Here is a 27216-nt window from a genome sequence, read left to right as displayed (position 1 = left end):
GGAGGCTGAGGCAGGAGAATTGCTTGAACTCAGCAGGGGCAGGTTGCAGTGAGCGGAGATCACGCCATTGCACTCCAGCCTGGGCAACAAGAGTGAAACTCCGTCTCAAAAAAATAAAATAAAATAAAAAACAAATATCCTGTGACCCTATATGATGGCTATTATTTCCCAGTAACCCAAAATGCTATTCAACATAATAATATAATTGCCCTTTCTAGGTTATGGTACAACACTGGACTTGAAGAAAAACTCTGATATTGTTATATTTCATTCCTTTTATTGTTTTCTACTAAAATCTTCAAAACCTTCTTCCAAAAGTGCTGAGAAGCCTCAAAGGGAGTCAGGTGTCCACCCTAGGAACTCAGTGCCAAGAGACAGGTGAGGACCCCGAAGCTGTCCCCCAAGCTCTCACCAGGCAGAGGTTAGTCACCACCTGAATCCTGCAAAGCTGCCTCTCCCTCAGACCCCTTGGCATAGTTGGAGAAGGCAAAAACATAGCTGCTGGCCACCCCAAACCACCCAGAAGCAGCCCAGCCACAGCCATCCTCTGCCCTGACACACTGGGAGGAGCACAGGTGGGCACCCGGCAATGCCCCGCCCCATCTTGTCCACAGAGGAGCCCCCCTACAACCCATTTCCCGGAAAGCCAGCTCCAGGGCAGGAAGTATGGACAGCCCATGATGTTCTGAGGCATGGGAAAGAGAACACCCAGCCCCTTGTCTCCACCTTCCCAACCCCAGATGCAGGTGACAAAGACAATACCAGAATAGGCCGGGTGCAGTGGTTCACGCCTGTAATCCCAGCACTTTGGGAGGCCAAGGCGGGTGCATCACCTGAGGTTGGGAGTTCGAGGCAAGCCTGACCAACATGGAAAAACCCTGTCTCCACTAAAAATATAAAAATTAGCCGGGTATGATGGTGCATGCCTGTAATCCCAGCTGCTCGGGGAGGCTGAGGCAGGAGAATTGCTTGAACCCGGGGCGGAGGCTGCGGTGAGCCGAGATCGTGCCATTGCACTCCAGCCTGGCCAACAAGAGCGAAACTCCGTGTCCAAAAAAACAAAAAACAAAAAAAAAAGAAAAAAAAATACCAAAACACTGGTCAGCATGCTGTCACCCACAGCCTCATGCAGCCACTACATCTTTGACCCAGCTCCCGGGGCCTCCTCCCCGAGAATGCCACATTTGGAGCCCACATTCCCAGGGACCCCAGAATCCTTCCCTTAACAGTGCTCAACTCCAGCTGCACCGCCCCCTCCACATCTGCCTCATGTTCAGGGCCAAGGGCCCCATACCCCAGGTCAGCCCAGGGAAGACCCAGGCCGCCTGCCCATGTATGCCAGGCCAGGGCTCACTCCAGGGCAGCACGATTCCTCTTCAGTGAGAGTGAACATGGGGGTGGAAGCTGAATGAAGGATCCCAACGCAGACCTGCGAGGAAGACCACAACACCAGGTGTCGACAGAGCAGGCCAGAAAAAAAAAAACACTTTACAAATGGAGAACTGGCTACCAAATACAACCTGAGATTATTTTTAAAAAAGTATTTATTGCAAAGAATGCTGGACACAGTGTTGCATGTGGCTGAGATTCAATACCATCCATTTTGGGGAACTCGGGAAAATATCTGCAACATGGGCACGCCAGCCAGCATGGCCAAAATGTGGCAGCCAATCAGCTACACCTTGGCCCATGTGGAGACCATGCCAGGGCAGAGGCCGGGGGGTTGCCCCCACTCATGCCCTGATCCCTGGATGTCCCTCTGCCCTGTCCCCAGTCCTTGTAATGCATCCAATCCAGCAACTCCTAACTCCCCTCTGTACACAGAGAGAAAAGGCCTCGGTGGTCTCACCTCAGGTGACATCCAGAGGTACATGCACTGTTGCTGACCAAGGGAACCCACTATGGCTAACAAATGAGTGTGTCCAGGTGACAAAAGTCACCAAAACTCCAAAATACACAGAAGCAAAGGCTGCAGTCCTAATGTCCCAAAGGCAGTGGCATGGTCCTTGGGCTCTGGGTCTAAAGGGCTTGGGGCTCTGACAGATGAGTCTGGAAGGATCTTGCCCCTGCTCTGCCTTGGACATCTCTTAGCGGAGCAGCACACAAGGATGAGAGACCACCGGCCAGGGCCAGAGACGCTAACTTCTCTCAGGGACAGCTGGCGTCTGCAGGCTGCAAAGCCCTGGGAGGCTGGAAAGATGTGCTACCCTCCAGGCACAGGCCAGGAAAGGCTCCGGACACAAAGGACTTGATATCCAGGGGCCTGGCTTCCCCAGAGTCCACCTGTGGACAGCAGGGCACCCGATTACAAGTCCAGACACTTTCTGACCCAGCCCCACAACTTGCCAGCCAGTCTGTTTGCCAGCTGTAAACAGACTACCCAGGCTGCCTCTCTGGGACCAAAAGAACTCAGGGGCATGATAGACACTGGACTTCACATGGCCATTTTCACCAGACTCACATGCACATGAATGGAAGGCTGTGCTGCGGCTGGGAAAATCCTCCCTTGCCCAGGGACTGCCTATGGGTTCTGCCTTCTCCCTTCCTCAGGCCCACAGGCAGAAGTCAACAAACACCAGAAAGGTTTCACAGGACCATACAAGTGTTTCTGAATTATTTATGACAAATGCATGTCTCTGCCACCAGTGTACATTCCTGTGTGGACACGGGCAGCAACAGGCGAGAGGCTGCCTCCCCACTGGCTGCCAGTGTCCACAGCCAGGGAAGGGGAGAGGGGGTGGCAGCCTCTCCCTCGAGCACTTCGGTGTGTGCACCAGGAAGGTAACTTCCTGCCCTGTCTTGAGGTGGTTTCACTGTGAGAGCAGGCCTGAAGGGGCGCCCCTGGCCACCAGCTCCCCTAAGCATACCTAAGTAGCCGGGTACATGCACAACTGGGGAGGGGCGGCCACAACCGCCCCCCCTGCCCACACGTTTCTGTGCATCCAATGTGCTGAAGCCAGCGCATTGCTTTCATGAATGCCCACAAATAAGGGTGACATGGATACAAGGGCCTGGCCAGTGGCTGCCCGGGAAGCATCTGCTGTGGTTAGGGCTCTAGTTCCTGGTGGGTAAGGATGGGAAGGGCTCTCCCTCTCACCAGAGGCAGCAGAAGCTCAGGGCCCCATGAAGACCTGGCCTCTGGCTCAGGAAGTGGCTACGGAGAGGATGGTAGAGGCCCTGCGGAGAGTCACCAGGTCCATGCTGGGCAGCTGGGCCACAGTAGGAACATCACAGCAAGCACTTTCCTTTCACACTGTAGGGTTTCACACTTCACAAAGCCAACTGAGCTGGCGAGAGTGAACACCTAAGAGCTGCGCCGGAAGAACTTGGGGCTGGGCAACCTCCGCGCAGCCCATGCAGATGCAGTCTGGTCAAGTGACTCTTAGCAGCAGGTCAGGAGCCATGCACAACCTTGTCGCCGACTGTCAACAAAGAGCCAGGTGGGCTGGGGTGGGGGTTCTGGGTTCCGCCAGCCATGTGTGGCTTCAAGAATATCCCTGCATGGCATGGTGACTATCACACACACTGGAGGGCCTGGAATGACCCCCTCTGCAGAGACCAGTGCCTGCCTAGTGGTCACAGTGGATGAACATGGTCACTGGTGAGCAGGCACCGTGACAAGGGCTTCCTCTGGAGGTCTCGAGATGTCCACGTTCTGTACAATAAAAACACAGAGCGTTCACTCCATGGCAGGAATAGATGAGATGCCTGCTGTCTGCCTTCCTCATCACTGTGGGTTCATCAGGCTTCACATTCTCACTGTAGCAGCCACAGCCGCAAGACTCTAGACCACAAGCTTCCCTAAGAATACATGGCCAAGAGCTTCGTGCCACACAGCAGGTGGATGGACAATAGAACAAAGGTGCGGTGGAGGATGCCACCTCGTTTCCTGCTCCACTGCAGCCAGGTCAGGCAATACCCAAAGCAAGTCCGCTCCCACCTCCTATCTCAGGGCTGGGTCAATTGAGGAGGAATCCCTGGCTTGGGGATTTTATCCTCATCTGTGGGGCAGGGAAGGGGTTCAACTCCCGGGGGTGCCTCCTTCCTGGTTTAAAGTGTTGGCACGCAGGTGTCAGAGGTGCCCCAGAAGCCTATGGGCATTTCCTGGTCTGCAGCCTGGTCTGTCCCCTCAGAACTGGGGTACAGGGACTCCTGAAGCCCTCAGCTATAGACGGCCCCCACCAAACTGCAGAGCTCAGTCCCATCCTTGGCCTGTTGGGCTCAGGGAGTCTCAGGCCTGAGGAAGAGGGAATCTGAAACTTCCCTTAGCTCTCTGAGGCTGTCTTATGTGCCCCAGAGCCTGGTGGCCCCTCCTCCCAGCTGTGAGCCCCAGAACCATCACCTGCAGGAGCAGGTCACTGATGACCTGAGCTGCTGCCCCATGCAATATGACATGCCCAGATCTGCAGGGAGAGAGACATGGCCCCCATGGCCCACAGCCTGGGCTCATAGGACCGGCCCCTGGTATTGTAGGGGCAGGTATGATTCTTATTGCTGGGCAGGCTTCCTGAGGCGCCCCTTTTCCACCACAGCCTGCCCCAACAGATGGGCCAGAAGGGAGCCATCCGGGAACCTGGGGTTAGTAGTGGTTTGCCTCTCAGAAGCACCCACCCATAGTGGGCAGAGTGACCGCCATCCACACTATGATGATGGACTGGCAGGGTCAGCTCCCAAGGGCTGCCAGGCCCAGGGACCTCTCTTACCATCACCCTGCCAGCCCAGGGGCCTCTCTTACCATCACTCTGTCAGCGCTGGGGGCCCAGTGCCATCTGGGCCTTCCTTGGCCCAAAGGATGCCCGTTGGGAGGTGCCTTCCCCTGTGACTTGTGGGTACTAAATTGGGCCTGGGCTGAACTTGGCCAAGACATGCACGGACTATCAGAGCAACGGGAAGAGAGGCCTGCAGGGAAACTGGTCCCGCTTGGGGACAGTGGTGTTGGGAAGGGACAGGACACATCTACACACCTGTGCTGTGAGGTCCAAGGCCAGATGTCCTGGACCAGCCCAAGGCGTGCACCCTCAGCAGGGACCCAGAGCCCAAGCAGGCCCCATCATGGATGGCAACAGGCATGACTGAGGCCCAAGAGCCTTCTCCGTGCAGTGGCCTCCAGGAACTGGGACCAGGGCTCCCAGAAGTGTAGGTCCCATCCTTGGCCCCAGTGAGAGAGGGAGCCAACATTGTGGAGGGACCCCACATGGGACCAAGAGTGGTTCTGAGCTACACTCTGAGGAGCTTCTACCTTCCACAAGGCACTTGGGGAGCACAGACTGCTCTTCTGGACCAAGGTCTCCACCCCATGCTCAGGCCCCTTCAGCATCTGCATGGCCCTTTCACCAAAAGTGCATGATCCCATTTTAATTCTTAAAGGTGCTGGGGTTAGGAAAGCGGCTCATGAGGCCTCAGCTGCAGGGATGGGGAGTCGGAAGAGTGCCCACCTGCCCTCTGAAAGCCAGAAGCCTCATTCTTAGCCTCCAGCCTCATTCTCACTGAGCCCAAGGGCCCCCTTGACTTAGAACTCCAAGGAGCTGCTTGGGAGCCCTGTGCCTCCTCAAGTCCTGGGGGTCCAACCACACCCAAGCTCAGGCACTCCTGAGCCTGGTGGCCCAGAGTCAGGGATTTCCCCATCCCCAGGGCAGGTGCCTTGGGAAGGCCTGATGCAGGCCCCACCCAGAGCCAGGGCCCCGCCCTGCTGATGGGACAACAGTCTTGGCAGAAGACTCAAGCTCCCTCTGGCAGGTGCCCCAGCTGGGCCTGGCCCTGGAGGATGTGCAGCCTGGATACCCCCACGTCAGGAACACCCCGCTACCCCAGCAGTGACCCCACTGCTACCTGAGGCCTGTCCCGGTGTGTGTTCACAGCAGCCACGTTCAGGAATATGGACTCCACTTTACAACCTGCCAAAGGGAAGATGCAAATCCATCCCCACTCCCGAAAGGCAGCTGAGCTGCAGAAGCTAGAAACTTCTCTTGGAGGGGGGTCTGGGCGTGTGGAATGGAGCAGCCATCTCAGCCTCACTTGTTCTTCCACTTTAGGCAGCTCTGGGGAGCCCCGGAAGGACGAGACACCCTGTCAGACCCACGCATATCTGTATGTGACGGCCCAGACAGGGCCACACAGAGGCCCCAGGCTCCCCAACCCCAGGACCGAGAGGGATCAGGGGAACAGCAGGCCTAAGTTGAGGTCACTGACTCTCAAAGTCTTCAGGGCCCCCAAACCACCCACATTCCAACTCTACCATGCAAGGCCCAGTCAACCGCCTGCCAGGTGCACAGTGCAATGAGGGATGAGGCCATTGTCACACACTGGAGTGACATCAGCTGCCACTGGGCTTCACAGCCATTTCCCCCAAGAGCACCTGTGTTAAAGGTGAAGAGCTAAGACCTGAGAGATGAAGAAGTTGCCTGAGGTCTCTGCTGGTATAGCAAGAGGCAGGAGTGGGACTCACACTGCCCTGCACCCAGAATAAAGTCCAGGCCCTGAGGACCATGGGGCCTTGTGGGGGTTTAGAAAAATCAGTAGAAAAGCCCCTCATGCAGGTAGGCAATGGGTAAGCAAAGTCACTGGGGAGGTCTTCTGTGGCCACATAAACTTTTTCACAACAAACTTTTTTTTTTTTTGAGACAGAATCTCAGTCTGTTGCCCAGGCTGGAGTGCAGTGGCGCGATCTCGGCTCACTGCAAGCTCCGCCTCCCGGGTTCACGCCACTCTCCTGCCTCAGCCTCCCAAGTAGCTGGGACTACAGGCGCCCACCACCATGCCCGACTAATTTTTTTGTATTTTTAGTAGAGACAGGGTTTCACCATGTTAGCCAGGAGGGTCTCAATCTCCTGACCTCGTGATCCACCCACCTCGGCCTCCCAAAGTGCTGGGATTACAGGCGTGAGCCACCGCACCCGGCCCCACAACAAACTTTTTAAAAGCAAATTAGGGCCGCAGATGGTAGCTCATGATGGTAGCTCATGCCTGTAATCCCAGCACTTTGGGAGGCCGAGGCAGGTAGATCACCTAAGGTCAGGAGTTCGAGACCAGCCTGACAACATGGTGAAACTCTGTCTCTACTAAAAATACAAAAATTAGCTGGGCATGGTAGCAGGCGCCTGTAATCCTAGCTACTTGGGAAGCGGAGGCAAGAGAATCATGTGAACCCGGGGTGGAGGTTGCAGTGAGCCTAGATCACGCCATTACACTCCAGCCTGGGTGACAGAGCGAGACTCCGTCTCAAAGTAAAAAAGCAAGTTGGGAAAGGTAGTGGGGTAGTAGGTGGAGGAATGGGCTCCTAACACAATTTTCAAGGAATCTGCAGAAAATCATGAAACTGTGCAGAGATCCAAGGTCATGGCTACCCATGGTCAATGTGCAGGAAGCTTCCTTACCATATGCCACAGGGGTCAGCTTCAGGACTGTGTGCAGTGGACACTTGAGGTAGGGCAGCTGTTCTGTAGACACAGAGGGGGATGGCTAGCACACCAGAAATGCCTGGTGACAGTGCCTACCTTCTCACACAACCCTCCCACCTCCCCCAGGGCACAGCCTGCACCTGCTGCCTTGTCGAGGAAGTAGGCCAGCAGGCAGCGCATCACAGCCTGGTGGCAGATGACCAGCACATTCTCTTGCCTCTCCAGCTCCATGATGACAGGCTCCAGTCTCTGGACCAGGTCCTCGTAGGACTGCAAGGGCAAGTAGAGAGGTGTCCCTCAGGCCTGGCTCCGGGGGAGGGACAGACACATCCTGGACACTGGGCCACCTTCCACTCCTGCAGCTGCTCACCATTCTGGGAAGCTGTGGCTGGGCCTCCTCCAGCCTAGCCTTCTGAGGCCATGGGGGTGGGCAGCTGAGGAAAGGGGCCACCTCTCCCATGTCAGGGCCAGGTCCTGGTAGGATTGAGAGCGCAGAGCTAGGCCTCAGGCTCCATCCCAGGGTCCACCTCAGTGCCCACCCATGGGGCTCTTCACTGAATCCTCAGCTATGGAATTCATGTGACTGGTGGAGAAGACTTCGCCTACTTCCAGCCCACAGCAAACAGAGTGCACCGACAAGAGCGAAGGGGAAGAAAGCAAAGACCTGGAACTTTCTGGAGTGCGACTCGTGAGAAACAGCTGGGGTCCCCAGGAACTATCCTCAGTCTACCTGCCCAGTATCTTCCCCCATGCCTGCCGTGATGTACGGTTTAGGCCCCTGCTGGGCCTCTCAACCTGGCAGGTTTAGAGATTTTCATCAGTTTCATCCTTCTGCACACAATGAGTGGTCCTTCAAAAATGGCCTCCAGCAGTCAGAACTGAATGTGCCCCGAGCTTTCATTAGGAAGCAAAAATGACACGCTGATTTGTGCCAGTTCCTGGTAGTTCTGAGAAAATCCTAGATCAGTTCTTTTGGTAACATGAATTTCTCAACCAGTTCTCTTCACTGTATTCTCAAGTTTGAGCAGCCAGCTGCTTTGTTTCTCCTGACCGTTATCTGGGTTGGTTCTAAATCTGAACTTGTTCTCACAACATAATGTGGTGAATAATTAATGTTCCCAAGAGCTATACTATCCTGAGGATGGTACAGTGTGGAGACCTGTCAGCCTGGCTTCTGGGTGGAGGTGCTTCTACATGTGTATATATATGTGTACATATGTGTGTTGATGGGGGGTATTTTTATTTGGCCCCTGCCCCAGGCCACCTCCTGGAAGTGGAAGGAGATGCCTCAGTCAAAGGTGACCCTCAGTTTCTGACCTGGGGCCTGGGCTGACCTGTGTCAGAGAAGGTGACAAGTGCAGTGGCTTGTGGTAGCCAACTCATGTGTGGAAGGTCTCCCTGGGTCTGGTGCCAGGGCTGGGGGTGGTGCCTGGGGCCACAGGAAGGACAGGATGGGCTCAGCCTGTGACAAGAGGAAGCATCCAAAGGAAGGATGAGGCCCGAGACAGGGACGCGAGTGAGCTGAGACCCGAGTCCCAGGCCTGCCATGGTTTCCCCAACTCCCCAGCCATTTGAGCGCCCCGGAAAGGGCTGACAACTCCCTGGGAAAGGAGCTGGCCTGGGAATGCCAGGGGATCGCGCACTGTCTACAGGGGTCCCAGGAAAGCCTAACTCCGCAGACCCCCCACCTCAGGCCCTGCCCTTCAGAATTCTCCACCCCTGGGAAGGGGAAAGACAAGAATGGAGAGCAGGGAGCCAAAGGTCTCCGGGTTGAAGGCCTGCCCTACATGGCACTGCCCACCCCGCACCTGAGGAAGGGACTAAGGCCTGGGCTGCATAGCTGGGAAGGGGTGGAGATGAACCACACGCCCAGGCTGGCAGGCCTCTGAGACCAGGCCCCTTCTGCTACCTACGCAGCCCCTGCAGAGCCCCACAGGCCCTCAGCCACAGGTGGTACTCCCAGGCGGGCAGTAGGTGGCTGGGACTAAGCCCCAAATCCCACCTACCTCCCCTTTAGGGTACCGGTACCGGTACTTGTCCTGGTCCCGCAGGGCGAACTCCAGTGGATAATTATCCTGAATTTCCTCGTATGTCATTTCCTCACAGACGCCCTAGGGAGATACCACAGTCATCACACCTCATCCAGAAGATGAGCCTTGGGGACGTGTAGGGTGAGGCAGCATCAAGCAGAGGAGACCAAGTTCATGGGCATTTCCTGGGCGAACGGAACAGAAACCTGTCTAAGGAGGGGAGGACTTCTAGGAACACTGATCATTGGTGGTTCCTTGCTTGTAAAAAGCTACCAGGATGGTCTTGTCCAGCTATCCATCACCCATCCAATACACACAGAGATGCTATGTGTTTTTTCTTTTCTACGCTGTGGAAATAGTACTTGTGAGTGTAGGTTGTTACGCAAACTATGAAGGAAAACTTCACTTGTTATTTGGGATACACACACACGCACGCGCACACACACACACACACACACACACACAGAGCATAGATCATCTTCTACAAATGCCATTAAAAAAAAAAAAAAAGCTGAAAAGCTGGCCGGGCGCGATGGCTCACGCCTGTAATCCCAGCACTTTGGGAGGCTGAAGCAGAAGAATCTCTTGAACCCGGGAGGTGGAGATTGCAGGGAGCTGAGATCATGCCACTGCACTCCAGCCTGGGTGACAGAGCGAGACTCTGTCTCAAAAAAAAAGAAAAAAAAAAAAAGAATGTCACGTGAAGGCACAGACAGACATACATAGAGAAGAAAGCCATGTGACGACAGCAGACAGAGGTGGGATTGGAGTGATGAGTCTATGAGCCAAGAAATACCAAGGATTGTTGGCAACAACTGGAAACTAGGAAGAGGTGAGGAAGTGTTCTTTATTAGCACCTTCAGAGGGAGCATGGCCCTGCTGACGCCTTGATTTCAGACTTCTAGCCTCCAGAACTGTGAGAGAATCAATTCATGTTGTTTTAAGCCACTCATCTGTAGTGCTTTGTTACGGTAGCCCTAGTAAACTAATACATTTTTTTTTTTAATATTTAGTGGTTTTTTTTTTTTTTTTTGAGACAGTCTTACTCTTTCACACAGGCTGGAGTCCAGTGGTGTGATCTTGGCTCACTGCAGCCTCACACTTCCCAGGCTCAGGTGATCCTCCCACCTCAGCCTCCCAAGTAGCTGGGACTACAGGTGTGCACCACCACACTTGAATACTAACACATATTTTGGTACCAGGAAGTGAAGTGCTGCTGGCTGCTGTAATAAAGAACTAAAAATGTGGAAGTGGTTATGAAATTGGATAGTGGGTAGAGGCTGGAAGAATTTTGCGGTGCATGATAAAAAGCTTAGACTGTCTTGAAGAGACTGTTAGTAGAAATTTAGACATTAAAGATTATTCTGGTGAAGGCACAGAAGGAAGTGAAGAGGATGACAGAGAAAGCTTCCATCATCATTTTTTTTTTTTTTTTGAGACAGGGTCTCACTCTGTTGCCCAGGCTGGAGTGCAGTGGTGCAATCTCAGCTCACTGCAACCTCTGCCTCCTGTGTTCAAACAACTCTCCTGCCTCAGCCTCCTGAGTAGTTGGGATTACAGGCACAGGCCACTACGGCTGGCTAATTTTTTGTATTTTTAGTAGAGACGGGGTTTCGCCATGTTGACCAGGCTGGTCTCGAACTCCTGGCCTCATGTGATCTGCCCATCTTGGCCTCCCAAAGTGCTGGGATTACAGTCATGAGCCACCACGCCCGGCCAGCTTCCACCATCTTAAAGAGCACATATATCATCATGAAAAGAACGTTGATAGAAATATGAACATTAAAGGTGCCTCTGTGAGGCCACAAGGGGAAATGAGGTGCCTTTTCCTGGACCCTAGAGAAAAGGTAATCCATGTTATAAAGTGGCAGAGAATGTGGCTAAACTGAGTTCCCATGTTGGATGGCTACAACCAAGACTGATGGTAACAAGTGCAGGCGGGTATGTGGAGAAATCAGAGCCTTCACACACTGCGGGAGGGAATGTGAGATGGCAAAACAGTGTGGCAAAACAGTTTCTCAAAAGGTTGAATGTATAATTACCATATGACACAGCAATTCTACTCCTAGCGTACAGTGAGGAGAAATAAAAACATAAGTCTGCACAAAAACTTATGCCAGATGCGGTGGCTCATGTCTGTAATCCCAGCACTTTGGGAGGCCAAAGCAGGTAGATCTCTTGAGCCCAGGAGTTTGAGACCAGCCTGGGCAACATGATGAAACCCCATCTCTACAAAAAATACAAAAATTAGCTGGATGTGGTGGCGAGTTCCTGCAGTCCCAGCTACTTGGGAGACAGAGGTGGGAGGATTGCTTGAGCCCAGGAGATGGAGGCTGCAGGGAGCTGAGATCGTGCTACTGCACTCAGCCTGGGCAACAGAGCAAGACCCTGTCTCAAACAAACAAACATAGAAAACACCTTGGACATGAATGTTCACAGCAGCATTATCCACACAGCCCAAAAGTGGCAACAACTCAAATGCCCATCAACTGATGAATGGATACATAATGTGTGGTATATTTATATAACAGGATGTTATTTGGCAATGTAAAGGAATGAAATAACTGCTACATGCTACACGAATAAACCCTGAAAACATTAGTGGTAGCTTAAGGCAGAAGGAAGGGTTAGAGGGAAATGGGAAGTGACTGTTGATGGGCACAGGATTTCTATTTGGGGTGAGGAAATGTTCTAAAACAGATAGTGGTGACGGCTGCACAACTCTGAACACACTAAAAACCACTGAACTGTATACTTATTTATTTATTTATTTAGAGACTGAGTCTCGCCTTGTCTCCAAGGCTGGAGTGCAATGGCACGATCTCAGCTCACTGCAACCTCCACCTCCTGGGTTCAAGTGATTCTCCTGCCTCAGCCCCTCGAGTAGCTGGGATTACAGGCGTGAGCCACCACAAATGGCCTGAACTGTATATTTTAAGTCGGTGAATTCTATGGTATATGAATTATATCTCAATAAAGCTATCTTTTTTTTAAAGGAACTATAAGGCAATAAATTGTGGATTAGACTAAGAAAAAGTCACAATGTTGGAATAGAAGACAAGCCTAAGGCTGTTTATCAGAAGATAAACATGGAAAAGATAAATATGGAAAGATGATTAATGGATCATAAAAACTGTAATAATTTCAAAACTTGAAAGATAAAGAAGGAAATCCACAAGCATCTTGGAAAATAATCAGATTAACTTCAAAGGAAAAAAACTGGGGTGGCCACAGGCTTCTCTGCAAAACTGAATGTTAGCATCAAATCTATATATTTGGAGGGAAGACACTGTCCTATAACCTGCCTCAGGTAGCTGCTGTTTGTGTGAGAAAGAAATCAGTGGCTGGAGGCTTCCCATAACCCCCACCAACCACAAAATGGGTTAAATGAGCTACAAAATGAGTTATAAAAATTGCTTACTTTTTTGAAAGAGATGATCAATTCTGAAGAGAAAGAATAGATAAAAAATAAAACCACAACTTGAGTTCAAGAGTTTGAAACCAGCCTGGGCAATATGGTGAAGCCCCATCTTTACAGAAAATACAAAAATTAGCCAGGTGTAATGTTGCACACCTGTGGTCCCAGCTACTCAGGAGGCTGAGGTGGGAGGATGGCTTGAGTCCAGGGGGCGGAGGTTGCAGTGAGCTGAGATGGTGCCACTGCGCTCTAGCCTGGGTGACAGAGCCAGACCCTGTTTCAAAAATAAAATAAAATAGGCCAGGCATAGTGGCTCATGCCTGTAATCCCAGCACTTTGGGAGGCCAAAGTGGGTGGATCACCTGAGGTCAAGAGTTCAAGACCAGCCTGGCCAACATGGTGAAACCACGTCTCTACTAAAAATACAAAAATTAGCCAGGCATGGTGGCTTACACCTGTAGTCCCAGCTACTCAGGAGGCTGAGGCATAAGAATCACTTAAACCCGGGAGGTAGAGGTTACAGTGAGCTGAGATCGTGCCACTACACTCCAGCCTGGGAAACAGAGTGAGATTTGGTCTCAAAAAATAAATAAATAAATAAAAATAAAATAAAATAAAACCATGATGCTGTACTCTGCGCAATTACATTGAAGAAATAGAGCAAAAAGGAAACGAATGGAAATAATACAACGTCATCTTTCCCAACAGAAGGTCAAAAATTATTTTCCTGTGACAGTATGAGCTTTGTTAAGTATATTTCAATTATGTGCATCCAGCCTGAGAATGTCTTTGAAAAGCTTTAAGGTAATGACTATTGGAATAAAAACATTGCCTACCTTTCAAATAACAAAAGAGATCATATCTACACAGAAAAATTGGAATAAAGAGAAAATTCCAAGGTATTGAAAACAAGATCAAACATACCAGTAATGATAATAACAAACCTAAGTGGTTGCAGATGGCTTGATGAAAAAAGCTCTTGGGCTAGGCTAAAACTCAAAGCAAGTATATGCTTTTGTTTTGTTTTGTTTTTTGTTTTTTGTTTTTGAGACAGAGTCTTGCTTGCTCTGTCACCCAGGCTGGAGTGTAGTGACATATCTTGGCTCACCGCAACCTCCTCCTGCTGGGTTCAAGCAATTCTCCTGCTTCAGCCTCCCACGTAGCTGCCTCCCACTGCGCCTGGCCTATGCTCTTTATTCTAAAGAAAATGACACAAAAATGTTAAAAATAAAAGGGAAAAAATATAATAAAAAAATATGGACAGGTTGGGCATGGTGGTTCATGCCTGTAATCCCAGCACTTTGGGAGGCCAAGGAAGGAGATCACTTGAACCCAGGAGTTCAAGACCACCCTGGGCAACACAGCAAGACCACATCTCTAAAAATTTTTAAAATTTAGGACAGGGGCAGTGGCTCACACCTGTAATACCAGCAATTTGGGAGGCCGAGGTGGGATCACCTGAGGTCAGGAGTTCGAGACCAGCCTGACCAACATGGAAAAACCCCGTCTCTACTAAAAATACAAAATTAGCCGGGCTTGGTGGCTCATTCCTGTAATCCCAGCTACTCAGGAGGCTGAGGCAAGAGAATCGCTTGAACCCGGGAGGCAGAAAATTTTTTTTTTTTTTTTAATTTTGAGAGGGAGTTTTCCTCTTGTTACCCAGGCTGGAGTGCAGTGGCGCAATCTCAGCTCAACACAACCTCCGCCTCCTGGGTCTCCAACTCCTGACCTCAGGTGATCTGCCCACCTTGGCCTCCCAAAGTGCTGGGATTACAGGCGTGAGCCACCGCACCCGGCCAAAAAAAATTTTTTTTTTTTTAATTTAGCTGGGTATGGTGATGTGTGCCTGTAATCCTAGCTACTCGGGAGGCTGAGGTGGGAGGATTACTTGAACCTGGGAGGTCAAGGCTGCAGTGAGCCATGATGGTGCCATTGCACTCCAGCCAGGACAACAGAGCAAGATCCTGTCACTTAAAAAAAAGGAAAAAAAAAAGGAAAAAATATATGGACAGAAAGCAAGAATAACAAATCAAAACCACAATGCAATACCACACCCATTAGGATGGCTACTATTTAAAAAAAAAAAAAAGAAAAGAAAAGAAAACAAGTGTTGACAAGGATGTGGAGAAATTGGAACCCGTGTGTACTTCTGGTAGAAATGTAAAATGATGCAGCTGCTATGGGAAACAGTACAGCAGTTCCTCAAAAAAATAAAAACAGAGGCCGGGTCTGTTCGAGACCAGTCTGGCCAACATGGTGAAACCCTGTCTCTACTAAAAATACAAAAAAATTAGCTAGGCATGGTGGTGTGGGCCTGTAATCCCAGCTACTCGGGAGGCTGAGGCAGAGGAATTGCTTGAACCAGGGAGGTGGAGGTTGCAGTGAGCTGAGATCACGCCACTGCAGCCTGGGCGACAGAGTGAGACTCCGTTTCTAAATAAATAAATAAATAAACAAACAAACAAATAAAATTAAAATAAAAACAGAATTACCATAGGATCTGGCAATTCCACTTCTAGGTCTATACGAAAAAGAACTGAATTGAGAGCAGGGTCTCAAAGAGACATTTGTATCGATGTTCATAGCCGCATTACCACAATAGCTAAAAAGTGGAAGCTGTCCAAGTGTCCATTGGCAGACGAATGGATACACGAAATGTGGTATACAATAGAATCTTATTCTGCCTTAAAAAGGAAGAAAATTCTTAAGGCTGGGTGTGGTGGTTCACACTTGTAATCCTAGCACTTTGAGAGGCCAAAGTGGTAGAATCGCTTGAGGCTAGGAGTTTGAGACCAGCCCAGGCAATATAGTGAGTCTCCTTCTCTACAAAAAAATAAAAAAATTATCTAGGCATGGTGGTGTGCACTTGTTAGTCCCAGCTACTAGGGAGGCTAAGGCAAGAGAATCGTTGAGTCTAGGAGTTTGAGGCTGCAGTGATTGCTGCATTGCACTGTAGCCTGCGTGACAGAGTGAGATGCTGTCTTAAAAAATAAAGAGGAAGGAAACTCTTGCACAAGCTACAACATGGATGAACCTTGAGGATATTACTATGAAGTAACCAGTTACAAAAAGACAAATATTATATGATTTCACTTATATGAGGTATATAAAGTAGTCAAAGTCATAAAGACAGAAAGTGGTTGCCAGGGGCTGGGAGTAGCAAATAGAGTTATTGTTTTTCTTTTTTAAATTTTTTTAGAGATGGGGTCTCACTATGTTGTTCAGGCTGGAATGCAAGGGCCAATCGTGAATGAAATCATAGCACACTACAGCCTCAAACTCATGGGCTCAAGCAATCCTCCCACCTCAGCCTCCCAAGTACCTGGGACTATAGGTATGAGCCAGCACATCTGGCTTGAGTTATTGTTCAGTGGGTACAGAGTTTCTGTTTTACAAGATTAAAAGAGTTCTGGAGATGCTTAGTGGTGACAGTTGCATAACAATGTAAATGTACTTCATACTCCTGAAACATACACTTCAAAACAGCTATGATGGTAAATTTTATGTTATGCATATTTTACCACAGTAAAAAAAAAAATGGAAAAACAAAAGCAGGGGTGGTAATATTCAAATTAGTCAAAGTATATATCCACAGAAAAAGCTTTTCATATTGACATGGGAACCACCCATAATAAAGACCAAGCCATGATGGAGAAACTGGTACCAGATTTGCTCTGGCCCCAACAAAAACAACTATTATTAAAAAAAGGACAAATTGGCAGGGCGCCGTGGCTGACACCTGTAATCCCAGAACTTTGGGAGGCTGAGGTGGGTGGATCGCCTGAGGTCAGGAGTTCAAGACCAGCCTGGCCAACGTGGTGAAACCCTGTCTCTACTAAAAATACAAAAATTAGCTGGTGTGGTGGCGGGTGCCTATAATCCCAGCTACTCTGGAGGCTGAGGCACAAGAATTGCTTGAACCCAGGAGACGAAGGTGGCAGTGAGCCGAGATCGTGCCATTGCACTCCAGCCTGGACAACAAGAGCAAACCTCCATCTCAAAAAAAAAAAAATAAAGGGACAAATCGAACGACTGTTTTTAGACACGAGACTAGGCAGGACTGTGATCCTTGAGAGAAGGGAAGCAAGCTGAGGGGAGGAGGCAGCAGCTTACTGCCCAGAGGCACTTCCTGGACTGCAGAGCCAAGCACAATGAAGAAATAATGGAAGATTCAAAAAAGGAACAAAATGGAATTCCTGGAGCTTCAAAACACCACATCTGATATGAAAAGTTCACTGGATGGGTTTAATAAAAATGCAGAAGTAAAAGATAAGTGAATTTGAAGACATAGCAATAGAAACTATCTAAACTAAAGCTCGGAAGGAAAAAAAGACGGAGAAGAAATGAACAGAAGAAAGAAAAAAACCAGAAGTTCAGTGACCTGTGGGATGATACCAAACAGTCTAACATACGTAGAGTGGGAGTCCAGGATGGGAGAAGGGGTGGCAGAAAATACTTTTGAAGAAATGATGGCCAACAATTCTTCACATTTTATATTTAGAAACCCAGAAATCCAAGAATCTCAATAAACCCCAAGCATGATAAACATAAAGAAAACCATACTGAGATACATCATAATCAAATTGCTGAAAATCAGCAATAAAGAGAAAATATTCCAGCCTAAGCAACATCATGAGACTCCGTCTCTACAAAAATTAGAAAAGATTAGCCAGGCGTGGTGGCAAGTGCCTGTAGTCCCAGCTACTCACGAGGCTGAGATGGGAGGATGGCTTGAGCCCAGGAAGTTGAGGCTACAGTGAGCTATGATCACACCACAGCACTCCAGCTTGGGTGACAGAGTAAGATCCTGTCTTGAAAAAAAAAAAAAAAGAAGAAGAAGAAAAGAAAATATTAAAGGCAGTCAGAGAAAAAGGAGATAACATTATATCCAGAAGAGCAAAGATAAGAATGACAACAGACTTCTCTTAGAAACAATGCAACCCAGAAGTCAGCAGAAGAGCATATATATATATATTTTTTTTTTGAGACAGAACATCACTCTGTTGCCCAAGCTGGAGTGCAGTGGCACAATCTCAGCCCACTGCAACCTCCGTCTCCTGGGTTCAAGCAATTCTCCTGCCTCAGCCTCCCGAGTAGGTGGGATTACAGGTACCCACCACCATGCCTGGCTAATTTTTGTATTTTCAGTAGAGATGGGGTTTCACCATGTTGGCCAGGCTGGATTCAAACTCCTGACTTCAGGTGATCCGCCCGCCTCAGCCTCCCAAAGTGCTAGGATTATAGGCGTGAGCCACCGCACCTGGCCAGAACAGCATCTTTAAAGAGACAAAGGCCGTGCTGGTTCACCTCATTTGTGTCTCCAGATCCCTGGGAGGTTGGCTATGGCTGACTGCAGCTACCAAGCTCCCCTGGCCGCTGATTTCTTGTTGAGCTAGACCATGAGGAACCCTAGCAGGAGGCCACAGGGAGGGAGGAGAGTGAGGTTGAGGTGTCAATTCCCAGGCTCACTCCTGAGAATGGTCTAGGGCTCACCCAAGGTTCCATCCTGTTAGGCTGCCTTTTCCTCTCTGCTCCCAGCCCCTAGGTTCCTGTATCCTTTCTCTCCTCTCCTTTGCCCAAGGGGAGCAATGGTCAATGTTGTTACAATACGATGCAGCAGCCCAGCGGTATCTGGGAGGTAGACAGGGAGGGAGGGACGGTAACTACCGCATCGATCTCGTTGAGGACCTTCCACTGTTCATAGGGCACACCCAGCGCCTCAGCCGTCTGGATTGTCCTCTTCATCTGGCTTGTCCAGACCTTCAGATCCTTGATATTTTGGTCACTGATGAACTGGGCTAGACTCTTGGCAAACTGAAATACATCATAAGCAAACTCAGACCCACAGGTCCTGGGCTGCCCTTAAAGCATCCCATAGCCGCAGGGTCCATGAGATTATCCTTGCCTTGAACACTCACTACAGGTTTGGTAAAAAGCATGAATTAACTTGTCGATGATACACATGCTGACACACAAGAACACAAGTGCTGTTCTTGTGCACCCTCCCAGACCCTGAGCACAGTAGCACAGTTCCAGCTGTGACTCATCAGGGCCACTGCCTCCCCACAACCACGTGCCCTGTGCTACGTGACCACTGAGGTCTCCCCTGGACTGTGGCACAGCTATCTGCTACACTGCATGGACTCAGGTCACTCTAAGGGTGGCATGCCCCTGACAAAAGGGGCTCAGTGAGTGACAGCTCACATGGAGACCAGAGATCCAGGCATTTGCCTGTTGCTTGATGACCTTCCCTACATGATGGGAAGATTCTAGGCTGAATGAAGGTCATTCACCTCGACTGCACATTAAAAGAATGGGAGCCCAGCCCCAGCACACTCACACATGCATATACCCAGCCATGCAGGGTACAAATGCAGGCCCGTGTGCACACGCAGGCACACATGCACTGACCTCCCTGCCCCGAGGGGACAGTCCTGGGTCCCCGCCAATCCGGCCCTTAAGGTTGAGCTCGCTCTCCCCGTGCCGGCAGAGGTAGATGGAGCGGGGGGTCACGTGGATGTTCATGAGGTAATACACAATGCGGCTCTGGATGTGGTCAGCCACACGGTTCACCACGTAGCTCTGGCCCACATCCATGATCTTGATATAGGACAGGTCCCTGTCCAGAGAGAAGGTAGAAAGAGGCCTGTGAGTGTGGCCAGGGTTCTCACAGAGCACGTCTGGCCAGCCACGGAGTCTAGCTGCGAGGCCTTGCACCTCTGACTACCAGAGATTACAACCCTCAGGACCATCAGCTGGTGTGCGAGTGATGGGGGTGACGCGGGAGCAACCCAGTGCACGTGACGCACAGGCAAACCCTGTGGGAGACAGGAGATGGGAGGTGCTCGTCACTTATCATGCTTCCCAAAGGTGACATCCAAAGTGGGGGGTCGGCCATACCACATCATGACTTTCTCCGCTGCTCATGTGTCCCTGGGGCCCCTGTTGGCCTACCTCCGCGCTCTCAATACACTGTCTGTAAGTTGAACCAAGACAGTTTTCCCAGGGGTTGTTGACTTGGGAGTAGCTGGCAAACGCTCCACACCCCCACTCTTCCTGGTCAGCTGTCCAAGGACCTGGCCTTTCCTTCCCCAGTGACCTCCTCCCACTAGAGCCCAGTCCTGGTCATCGAAGTGTGCTGAGCAGCTGCCACACCCCATCCTGGGCAGCTGGTGGACGAGACAGGAAGCACAGGAGGATGGTGCTGGTGGTGGCAGCCGATAAGTCCAGCTCAGCCACTTTCCCCGCCCTGGACCTGTGTGGCACTGCAGCTTGGACAGCACATTGATCAGTCTCTGAGTGTGGGGGTGCAGGTTGGGCTCTGGTTCAGGCTGAGAGTCCTCTGGATATTCTCAGTTGAGCTCTCACTGTCTGGACCTGGGGACCTTGGTTTGGGGGTGTCACGATGACACCACCAATAAAAGCAAGAGCAATGCTTACTGACAAATCCAACAGGAGCAGCTCCAGACAAATGGATCACATCACAGAACCATGAAGAGAAATGCTGTGCTGGGGGACCATGAAAGGCATAGAGAGGCCCAGGCGGCAGGTGCCATTCAGCTCAGGCCCGGCCTGGGCTGGCTCTAGAACCCAGCTGAGGATACTGCTCTATGCACACCCCAAAAGCATTCATCTCAGAGTTGCTTGTGTTTCTTGGTTCATGTGCATCCTTTTTTTTTTTTTTTTTTTTTTTGAGACGGGGTCTCACTCTGTCACCCAGGCTGGAGTGCAGTGGTGCAATTGCAACTCACTGCAGCCTTGACCTCCCTGAGCTTAGGTGATTCTCCCACCTCAGCCTCCCGAGTAGCTGGGACTACAGGCGTGTGCCACCACGCCAGGCTAATTTTTGTATTTTTTGTAGAGACAGGGTTTCACCATGTTGCCCAGGCTGGTCTCAAAATCCTGGGCTCAAGCAATCCTCCTGCCTCAGCCTCCCAAAGTGCTAGGATTACAGGCATGAGCCACTCTGCCCGGCCTGTATTACACAGTCTTCTAGAATTACAGAACCTAAGCACAAGTTTGTATTCCAGCCTTTTCACTGAATGCAATATTATATTTTCCCATGTCTCTCCACAATGACGAGTTATAATGATGACTGTAATACTTCACCAAGGGCTACATTATTATTTACCCAGCCACTGCCGCATGTGTTCTGTAAGACAGGATTTGGTAAACTGTGGCCAGCCAGTTGAACTCAGCCGTGGGCTGTTTTTATCAAATTTTACTGGAACACAGCTATGCCCATTGATTTACATATCATCTATGTTTCATTTGTACTGTGACAGCAGAGTGCCTGCAACAGAGACTGTACATCCTCCAAGGTCTAAATAAAATATTTACTCTCTGATCTTTGACAGAAAATATTTGCCAACCCCTGCTTTAAGACCCCCTGCATAGAAATTCGGCTTGATTTCATGACGGAATAGTATAAAATCCTGACTCGCAGAATTTCGGATGAGGTAACCAGTGTTCTGCAAGTCACCTCTGACCAAATATTTCTGCCCCAAGGAAATAAACAAGAAAGGTCAGACCATCTCTGCTTTTTGGTCCTCCAGCCACCACCACGGGGAGCCATAGGAGGCAGCCAAGTATGACCCCTGCCGCCCACCATCACAGCTGCAGGGCCCGGCGCTGCCCTGACTCACCTATCCAGGTCCTCATCTAGCGACTCGTAGGAGTTCTCATAGCACTCAATGCGCCTCATGAAGTCCTCCGTAGCCTCGTCACTGTCGCGGTTGACATAGTCAGGGCTGCCCAGTTTCACTTGCTGCCGGAGCCAGGCACAGAGCAAGGACATATCAGGGTCAGGAGCCAGGCGGGGCCAGAGACCAAGGAGACTGCTGGGCAGGGGGCTGGAGGAGGTTGCACCGGAGACCAGTGCAGGAACCTGAGGCTGGAAGCTGAGGTGGGGGCTGGTCCAGCAGCTCCCTGGTCTGAGTTCTCACACCAGTGCCGAGAGGGTATCACTGAGGATCCAGGGATTGAAGTCCCTCATCCTTGTGGTACGGGGGAGGCCTGGAGGCCGTTCCCCACCCTGAACTCTCATTTTCCCAGACCCAGATGGCCATTCCTCAGATAAACTGGGGGAGGGGAAGGAAAGAATGAGTCTTTCTTTCTCTGAAATATAAAACATGCCCCTCACCCACCCTTCCACCCCTGCTGAAGGTGCTCTCCTAGTGTCCAGGTGGTTACGAGGGGGAGGTGGGGTGAGTGAATGTCCACCAGCCACCCAGCCTTCCACACAGTGGTCCACAGAGGGCGAGGCATACCTGACCCAGCATTTGAAGTTACACTTCCTCCCTACCCCCACAAGGTTCAAGATCAAATTAAGGTTAGCCAAAACCTGAAAAGGGATGTCCCTGTCACACACGACCTTCTGACAAGGTCAGATGCTACTCACCACGATGTTGGCAGCTATGACCTCAGGATCCACACAGATGGACTCGACAAAAAAGGTCTGCGGCAGGACCAGAAGCACCGGGGGGGTGGTGGGAGGGAGGAACACGGACATGTTCAGGGCCTCCCGCCTTGCTCCTCGGAGCTCTCCATACCCTGAGGCCCATGCTGACCAGCAACCAGGCCCTGAAACCCTGCTTCAGGGGGCTGGAGGCAGGGTCAAGGAGTCCGGAGCTAAAGCAGGTGCTACCCTCTCCTAGACTCTCCCACCAAAACGCCCTTCCCTCTGGAAAGCAAACCCCAGGTGGAAACAGCCCCTCTCATCCCAAATTACACTCAGGAGCCATGCCAGCCCCATGCCCCTCATGCATCGGCAGGCGGTGAAAGGAGCCCTGGAGGGCAGGGGACATGCCACAGTTCCGCCAAGGAGGCCTCACCTTGTAGCCATTCTGTTCTCCAAAATTAAAGATGGTCGCTCTCCGTTCTCGGGTGGTGTTTGTGGCATCAAAAACCTAGGACCAAACTAGGGTTAACTCAGCCTCTGGCCCTGGGGAAGGAAGGATTCACCTGAGGGCCACAGCACAGGCTCTCTGGGGACTGGATTTCTCATAAGGACCAGCTGCTGCCAGGGCCACCTACCTGGCCAGTCTCCTTCAGACTTGCAACGGCTGGGCTGGCCCTCCCCTTCCTTGGAGAGAATGCCCCAAGGAAGTTAGAAGGAGAGGATGCCTGTGCTCCCAGCAGGGGAGCAGACCCTTGGCACAGAAGAACCTACTCAGTGCTGCTCTGCACACAGTGGGCACTCAGTTTGTGTTTGACCAACAGGAATTGCAGTGAAACCAGTTAAACCTGGTAAACTGAACCTATGTTTATTTCTACCCCATCCTGACACCCCAGTAAAATGGGAACAGAAGGATAAAGAGAAAAAGAGACGACAGGAGAAAAAGGAGACGACAGGAGAAAAAGGAGACGACAGGAGATGGAGACATCAACACAATTCTGTCAGAGAGATCCATGGTGACGGACTCAGAGTCATGCAGGAAACCAAACACAGGTGCTCACCAACCAGAGCACACCACCTGCGCAGGACCAGAGCACTCAGGAGGGTGCGCTGGCATTGCTAAGAAAAGGGACAAAGGTGGGGAGGAAATGGGAGGACCGGCTGGCTGATAAAGAAGAGCTGGAGGCCCAGGCCCCCTTCCCAACCCCATCCAGCTGGGCACTGACCCATCTGGAGCTCTTTGAGAAGTACCTGGGGCCTGCACAAGCATCCTCTGAGTAGCCTCCTGAGTAGCTGGGACTACAAGTGTGCACCACACCTCGGTTACAGCATCATTTTTTTGTTTTTATTTAAAAAAAATTTTTTTGAGACAGGGTCTTACTCTGTCACCCAGGCTGGAGCGTAGTGGAGCAATCATAGCTCACTGCAGCCTCAACCTCCTGGGCTTAAGTGATTCTTTCTCCTCAGCCTCCCAAGTAGCTGGGATTACAGGCATGTACCACCATACCTGGTTAATTTTTTTTTTTTTTTTTTTTTTGAGACGGAGTCTTGCTCTGTTGCCCAGGCTGGAGTGCAGTGGCACGATCTCAGCTCGCTGCAAGCTGTCTCCCAGGTTCATGTCATTCTCCTGCCTCAGCCTCCCATCCGCCTCCCAGGTTCACGGCATTCCCCTGCCTCAGCCTCCCGAGTAGCTGGGACTACAAGCGCCTGCCACAACGCCCGGCTAATTTTTTGTATTTTTTTAGTAGAGATGGAGTTTTACTGTGTTAGCCAGGATGGTCTTGATCTCCTGACGTTGTGATCCGCCCGCCTCAGCCTCCCAAAGTGCTGGGATTACAGGTGTGAGCCACCACACCCGGCCCACACCTGGCTAATTTAAAAATTTTTCTGTAGACACAGAGTCTCGCTATGTAGGCTGGTCTCAAACTCTTGGGCTCAAGCAATCCTCCTGCCTCAGCCTCCCAAAGTGCTGGGATTACAGGCATGAGCCACCATGTCAGCCCAGCATCACTTTTTAAAAAAGGGCATCCAGCCAGGGCTCACTGGACACTCCAGCAAAACCTTTAACAAGAAAAACAGAAACTAAATCAAACAAACAAAAATAAATAAATTTGGGCCAGGTGCGGTGGCTTACGCCTGTAATCCCAGCACTTTCGGAGGCTGGAGCAGGCAAACTGCTTGAGACCAGGAGCTTGAGACCAGCCTGCTCAATAAGGTGAAACCCTGTCTCTATGAAAAATACAAGAATTAGCCAAGCATGGTGGCACGTGCCTGTAGTCCCAGCTACTCAGGAGGCTGAGGTGGGAGGATCACCTAAGCCTAGGAGACAGGCCGCAGTGAGCTGTGATTGAGCCACTACACTCCAGCCTGGGCAACAGAGCAAGACCATGTCTCAAGGGAAAAAAAAAACAACACCACTCATATACTTGTAAGATAAAACAAAAACAAAAAACAAAAGACAAAAAAAAAAAACAAAAAACAAAGAGAGAAAATAAAGAGAAAGCCCGGGCGCGGTGGCTCACGCCTGTAATCCCAGCACTTTGGGAGGCCGAGGCAGGTGGATCATGAGGTCAGGAGATCGAGACCACGGTGAAACCCTGTCTCTACTAAAAATACAAAAAATTAGCTGGGCACGGTGGCGGGGGCTTGTAGTCCCAGCTACTCATGAGGCTGAGGCAGGAGAGTGGCGTGAACCCCGGAGGAGGAGCTTGTAGTGAGCCGAGATCGCACCACTGCACTCCAGCCTGGGCAACAGAGCGAGACTCCGTCTCAAAAAAAAAAAAAAAAAGAAAGAAAAGAAAATACAGAGAAAAAAGATAAAATCAGAATCAAGTTAGCATGCAGCTACCAGGAGTTCTAGAAAAAGCAGCTCAGAAAATGGGAGTAGGGATGGAGTGAGTTGCCAGAAAGGGGCAGAGGTGATTTGTCAAAGAAATAATACATGACAATTTCCCTGACCTGGAGAACATGATATGATGAAAAGGGGCCCCCTAGGACCATGTATGGTGGAGAGAAGACCCACCACAAACCACATCACCTTGAAGACCCTAAAGACCTCCCAAGAGAAAGGGGCATGAGAAACTCTCAGCTCCCTCTAAGAGATGAAGCTTTTAGGGAGATCAGCAAATCAGAATGACATAAGACTTCTCCACAGCCACACCAGAAGCCATAAGACATCAGAGTGATGTTGTAGAAGTTCTAAGGGAAAAGCACTTTCCTCCTAGAATTCTATACCCAACCATCAAATGTAAGGATTGAAAAAAGACATTTCAGATGTGCAAGGTCTCACACAATTTACCTCCCCAAGCACCTTTCTCAGGAAGTTACTGGAGGATGTGCTTCAATGAAACAAATCAGTAGGTCAAGGAAAGGATGATGTGTGATCCACAGGCAGAACATTCAACCCAGGAGAGAGAAGGGCAATGACTGTGCTACAGGCACAGATTGTAGCTGGGGACAGAGAACTCCAGAAGGCATGACTCCAGGAAGAAAAAGGAAGGGAAAGAACAGCCCCTGTGTTTGACTATATAAGGTTGGGGTAGAGCCGTTTCCCACAGACACCCCACTTCAGCCCTGTTCTGCCCTTCCGTCTGACTAGAAGGGCCCACACACAGGTGGAATCCCCTTAACCCAGGATTCAGTGGGTTCCTACAACAACCAGTAATGCTGGGCAGGATTCTCCCCACACCAGGAGAAATCACATTTACTAAAGACTTAGGCAACCTGATACCTGTAACTTCTGGGGTGGCCAAGAATACAAGCATCCAGAGGGAAGTCCTGCCGGGTCAAATGCAGCCACCACATGCCCAGAGGGAAACTCCTGGCCCACATCCAGTCTCTGGCTTCCTCCTGCATAGCTGTTGCAGACTTCCTCCCAAGGGCTGGCACCCAGAGCATCTGGGGCACACATACCCTGCCTTCCCCTCCAGATGCCTGATGAGCAAAGGCACAGATGTGGATGGGCTCCCATGTGTCACTCCCAGCTGTCACCAGGGTGTCACACTCACCGCCACATGTCCCCCCTCCTCACTAAGGAACCGCCGGACGTCACGGAGGGCTGCCAGGGCACACTGCCTTCAGGAGAGAAAACACAGGGTCAGCCTAGCACCCAACCCTGGCTGCAGGAGTGTGGCCAGGGACACACAACAGGAGGAGACATGACAGGAGAAGGAACAGCTCCGAGGTCTCTTGCTGTCTTTTCAAAGTTTCTCTTCTCTTTCCTTGGGATAATGTTCAGTGTTTGGCTAACTCTGCTCTTGTGAGGTGGAAGGCTATACACTCTTGGCCATTAGGGACATTTTTTAAGCACTGTGTTTCTGTATTTTCCCTCATCTTCTCATCGTGTGCAAATCCATGCTGTCATTGTGCCATATTCATGATTTCTAATTGTCATATATTTTCCCTGATTATAAAAATAACAAAATAAGCACCCCCCCTTGCCTTTTTTTTTTTTTTTTTTTTTTGAGACTGAGTCTCGCTCTGTCACCCAGGCTAGAGTGCAGTGGCGCGATCTCGGCTCACTGCAACTTCTGCCCAGTTTCAAGCAATTTTTGTGCCTCAGCCTACTGAGTAGCTGGGATTACAGGCGTGCACCATCACGCCCAGCTAATTTTTGTATTTCAAAATAAGCATTTTTAAAAGCAGCCGTTTTCTTGTGTGCATGTCAGGAGTTGGTGGTGGGGATGGGAGGAACACTAGTGCTGGCCCTCGGGCAGTGTTAGGCTTAATACTCAACTTTCTTTCCTGAAAGAGAGTTCCCCAAACCACCCCTTCTGAGTGAGGGTTCTGCATCTCTTCTTCTATCATATCCATACCCTCCAGAATGGGAATCCCCCACCTATGACCAAACACAACTATACAGTTTTCAGATTTTTTTTTTTTTTTTTTTTTTTGAGATAAGGTCTCACTCTGCCACCTAGGCTGGAGTGCAGCAGTGGGATCATGCCTCACTGCAGTCCAAACTCCTGGGCTCAA

General features: G+C 50.5%; 1 protein-coding gene across 5 annotated transcripts in view; it reads right to left on the bottom strand.

Annotated features, from left to right (window-relative positions):
- Positions 1 to 1526: 1526 nt before the first annotated feature.
- Positions 1527 to 27216, bottom strand: part of PFKFB4 (6-phosphofructo-2-kinase/fructose-2,6-biphosphatase 4) — a 38063-nt gene continuing 12373 nt past the window's right edge. For 2 of the 5 annotated variants that reach the window (XM_054481764.2, XM_054481768.2), the window contains 11 exons: positions 26250 to 26316; positions 22679 to 22753; positions 22246 to 22302; positions 21491 to 21612; positions 19257 to 19464; positions 18513 to 18659; positions 9404 to 9508; positions 7538 to 7667; positions 7374 to 7436; positions 5830 to 5894; positions 1527 to 3655 (listed from right to left, as the gene is read on the bottom strand). In XM_054481764.2, coding sequence (XP_054337739.1) covers positions 3596 to 3655; positions 5830 to 5894; positions 7374 to 7436; positions 7538 to 7667; positions 9404 to 9508; positions 18513 to 18659; positions 19257 to 19464; positions 21491 to 21612; positions 22246 to 22302; positions 22679 to 22753; positions 26250 to 26316 — 1099 coding nt within the window. In that variant the 3' untranslated portion in view covers positions 1527 to 3595. Of the gene's footprint in view, positions 3656 to 5829; positions 5895 to 7373; positions 7437 to 7537; positions 7668 to 9403; positions 9509 to 18512; positions 18660 to 19256; positions 19465 to 21490; positions 21613 to 22245; positions 22303 to 22678; positions 22754 to 25972; positions 26317 to 27216 lie in introns of all 5 variants that reach the window. The other 3 variants (XM_054481766.2, XM_054481765.2, XM_054481767.2) reach the window with 3 other exon arrangements.

Source organism: Pongo pygmaeus, chromosome 2, assembly GCF_028885625.2.
Source record: "Pongo pygmaeus isolate AG05252 chromosome 2, NHGRI_mPonPyg2-v2.0_pri, whole genome shotgun sequence".
Taxonomy (NCBI): domain Eukaryota; kingdom Metazoa; phylum Chordata; class Mammalia; order Primates; family Hominidae; genus Pongo; species Pongo pygmaeus.
This window is presented reverse-complemented; position numbering and strand designations above follow the sequence as displayed.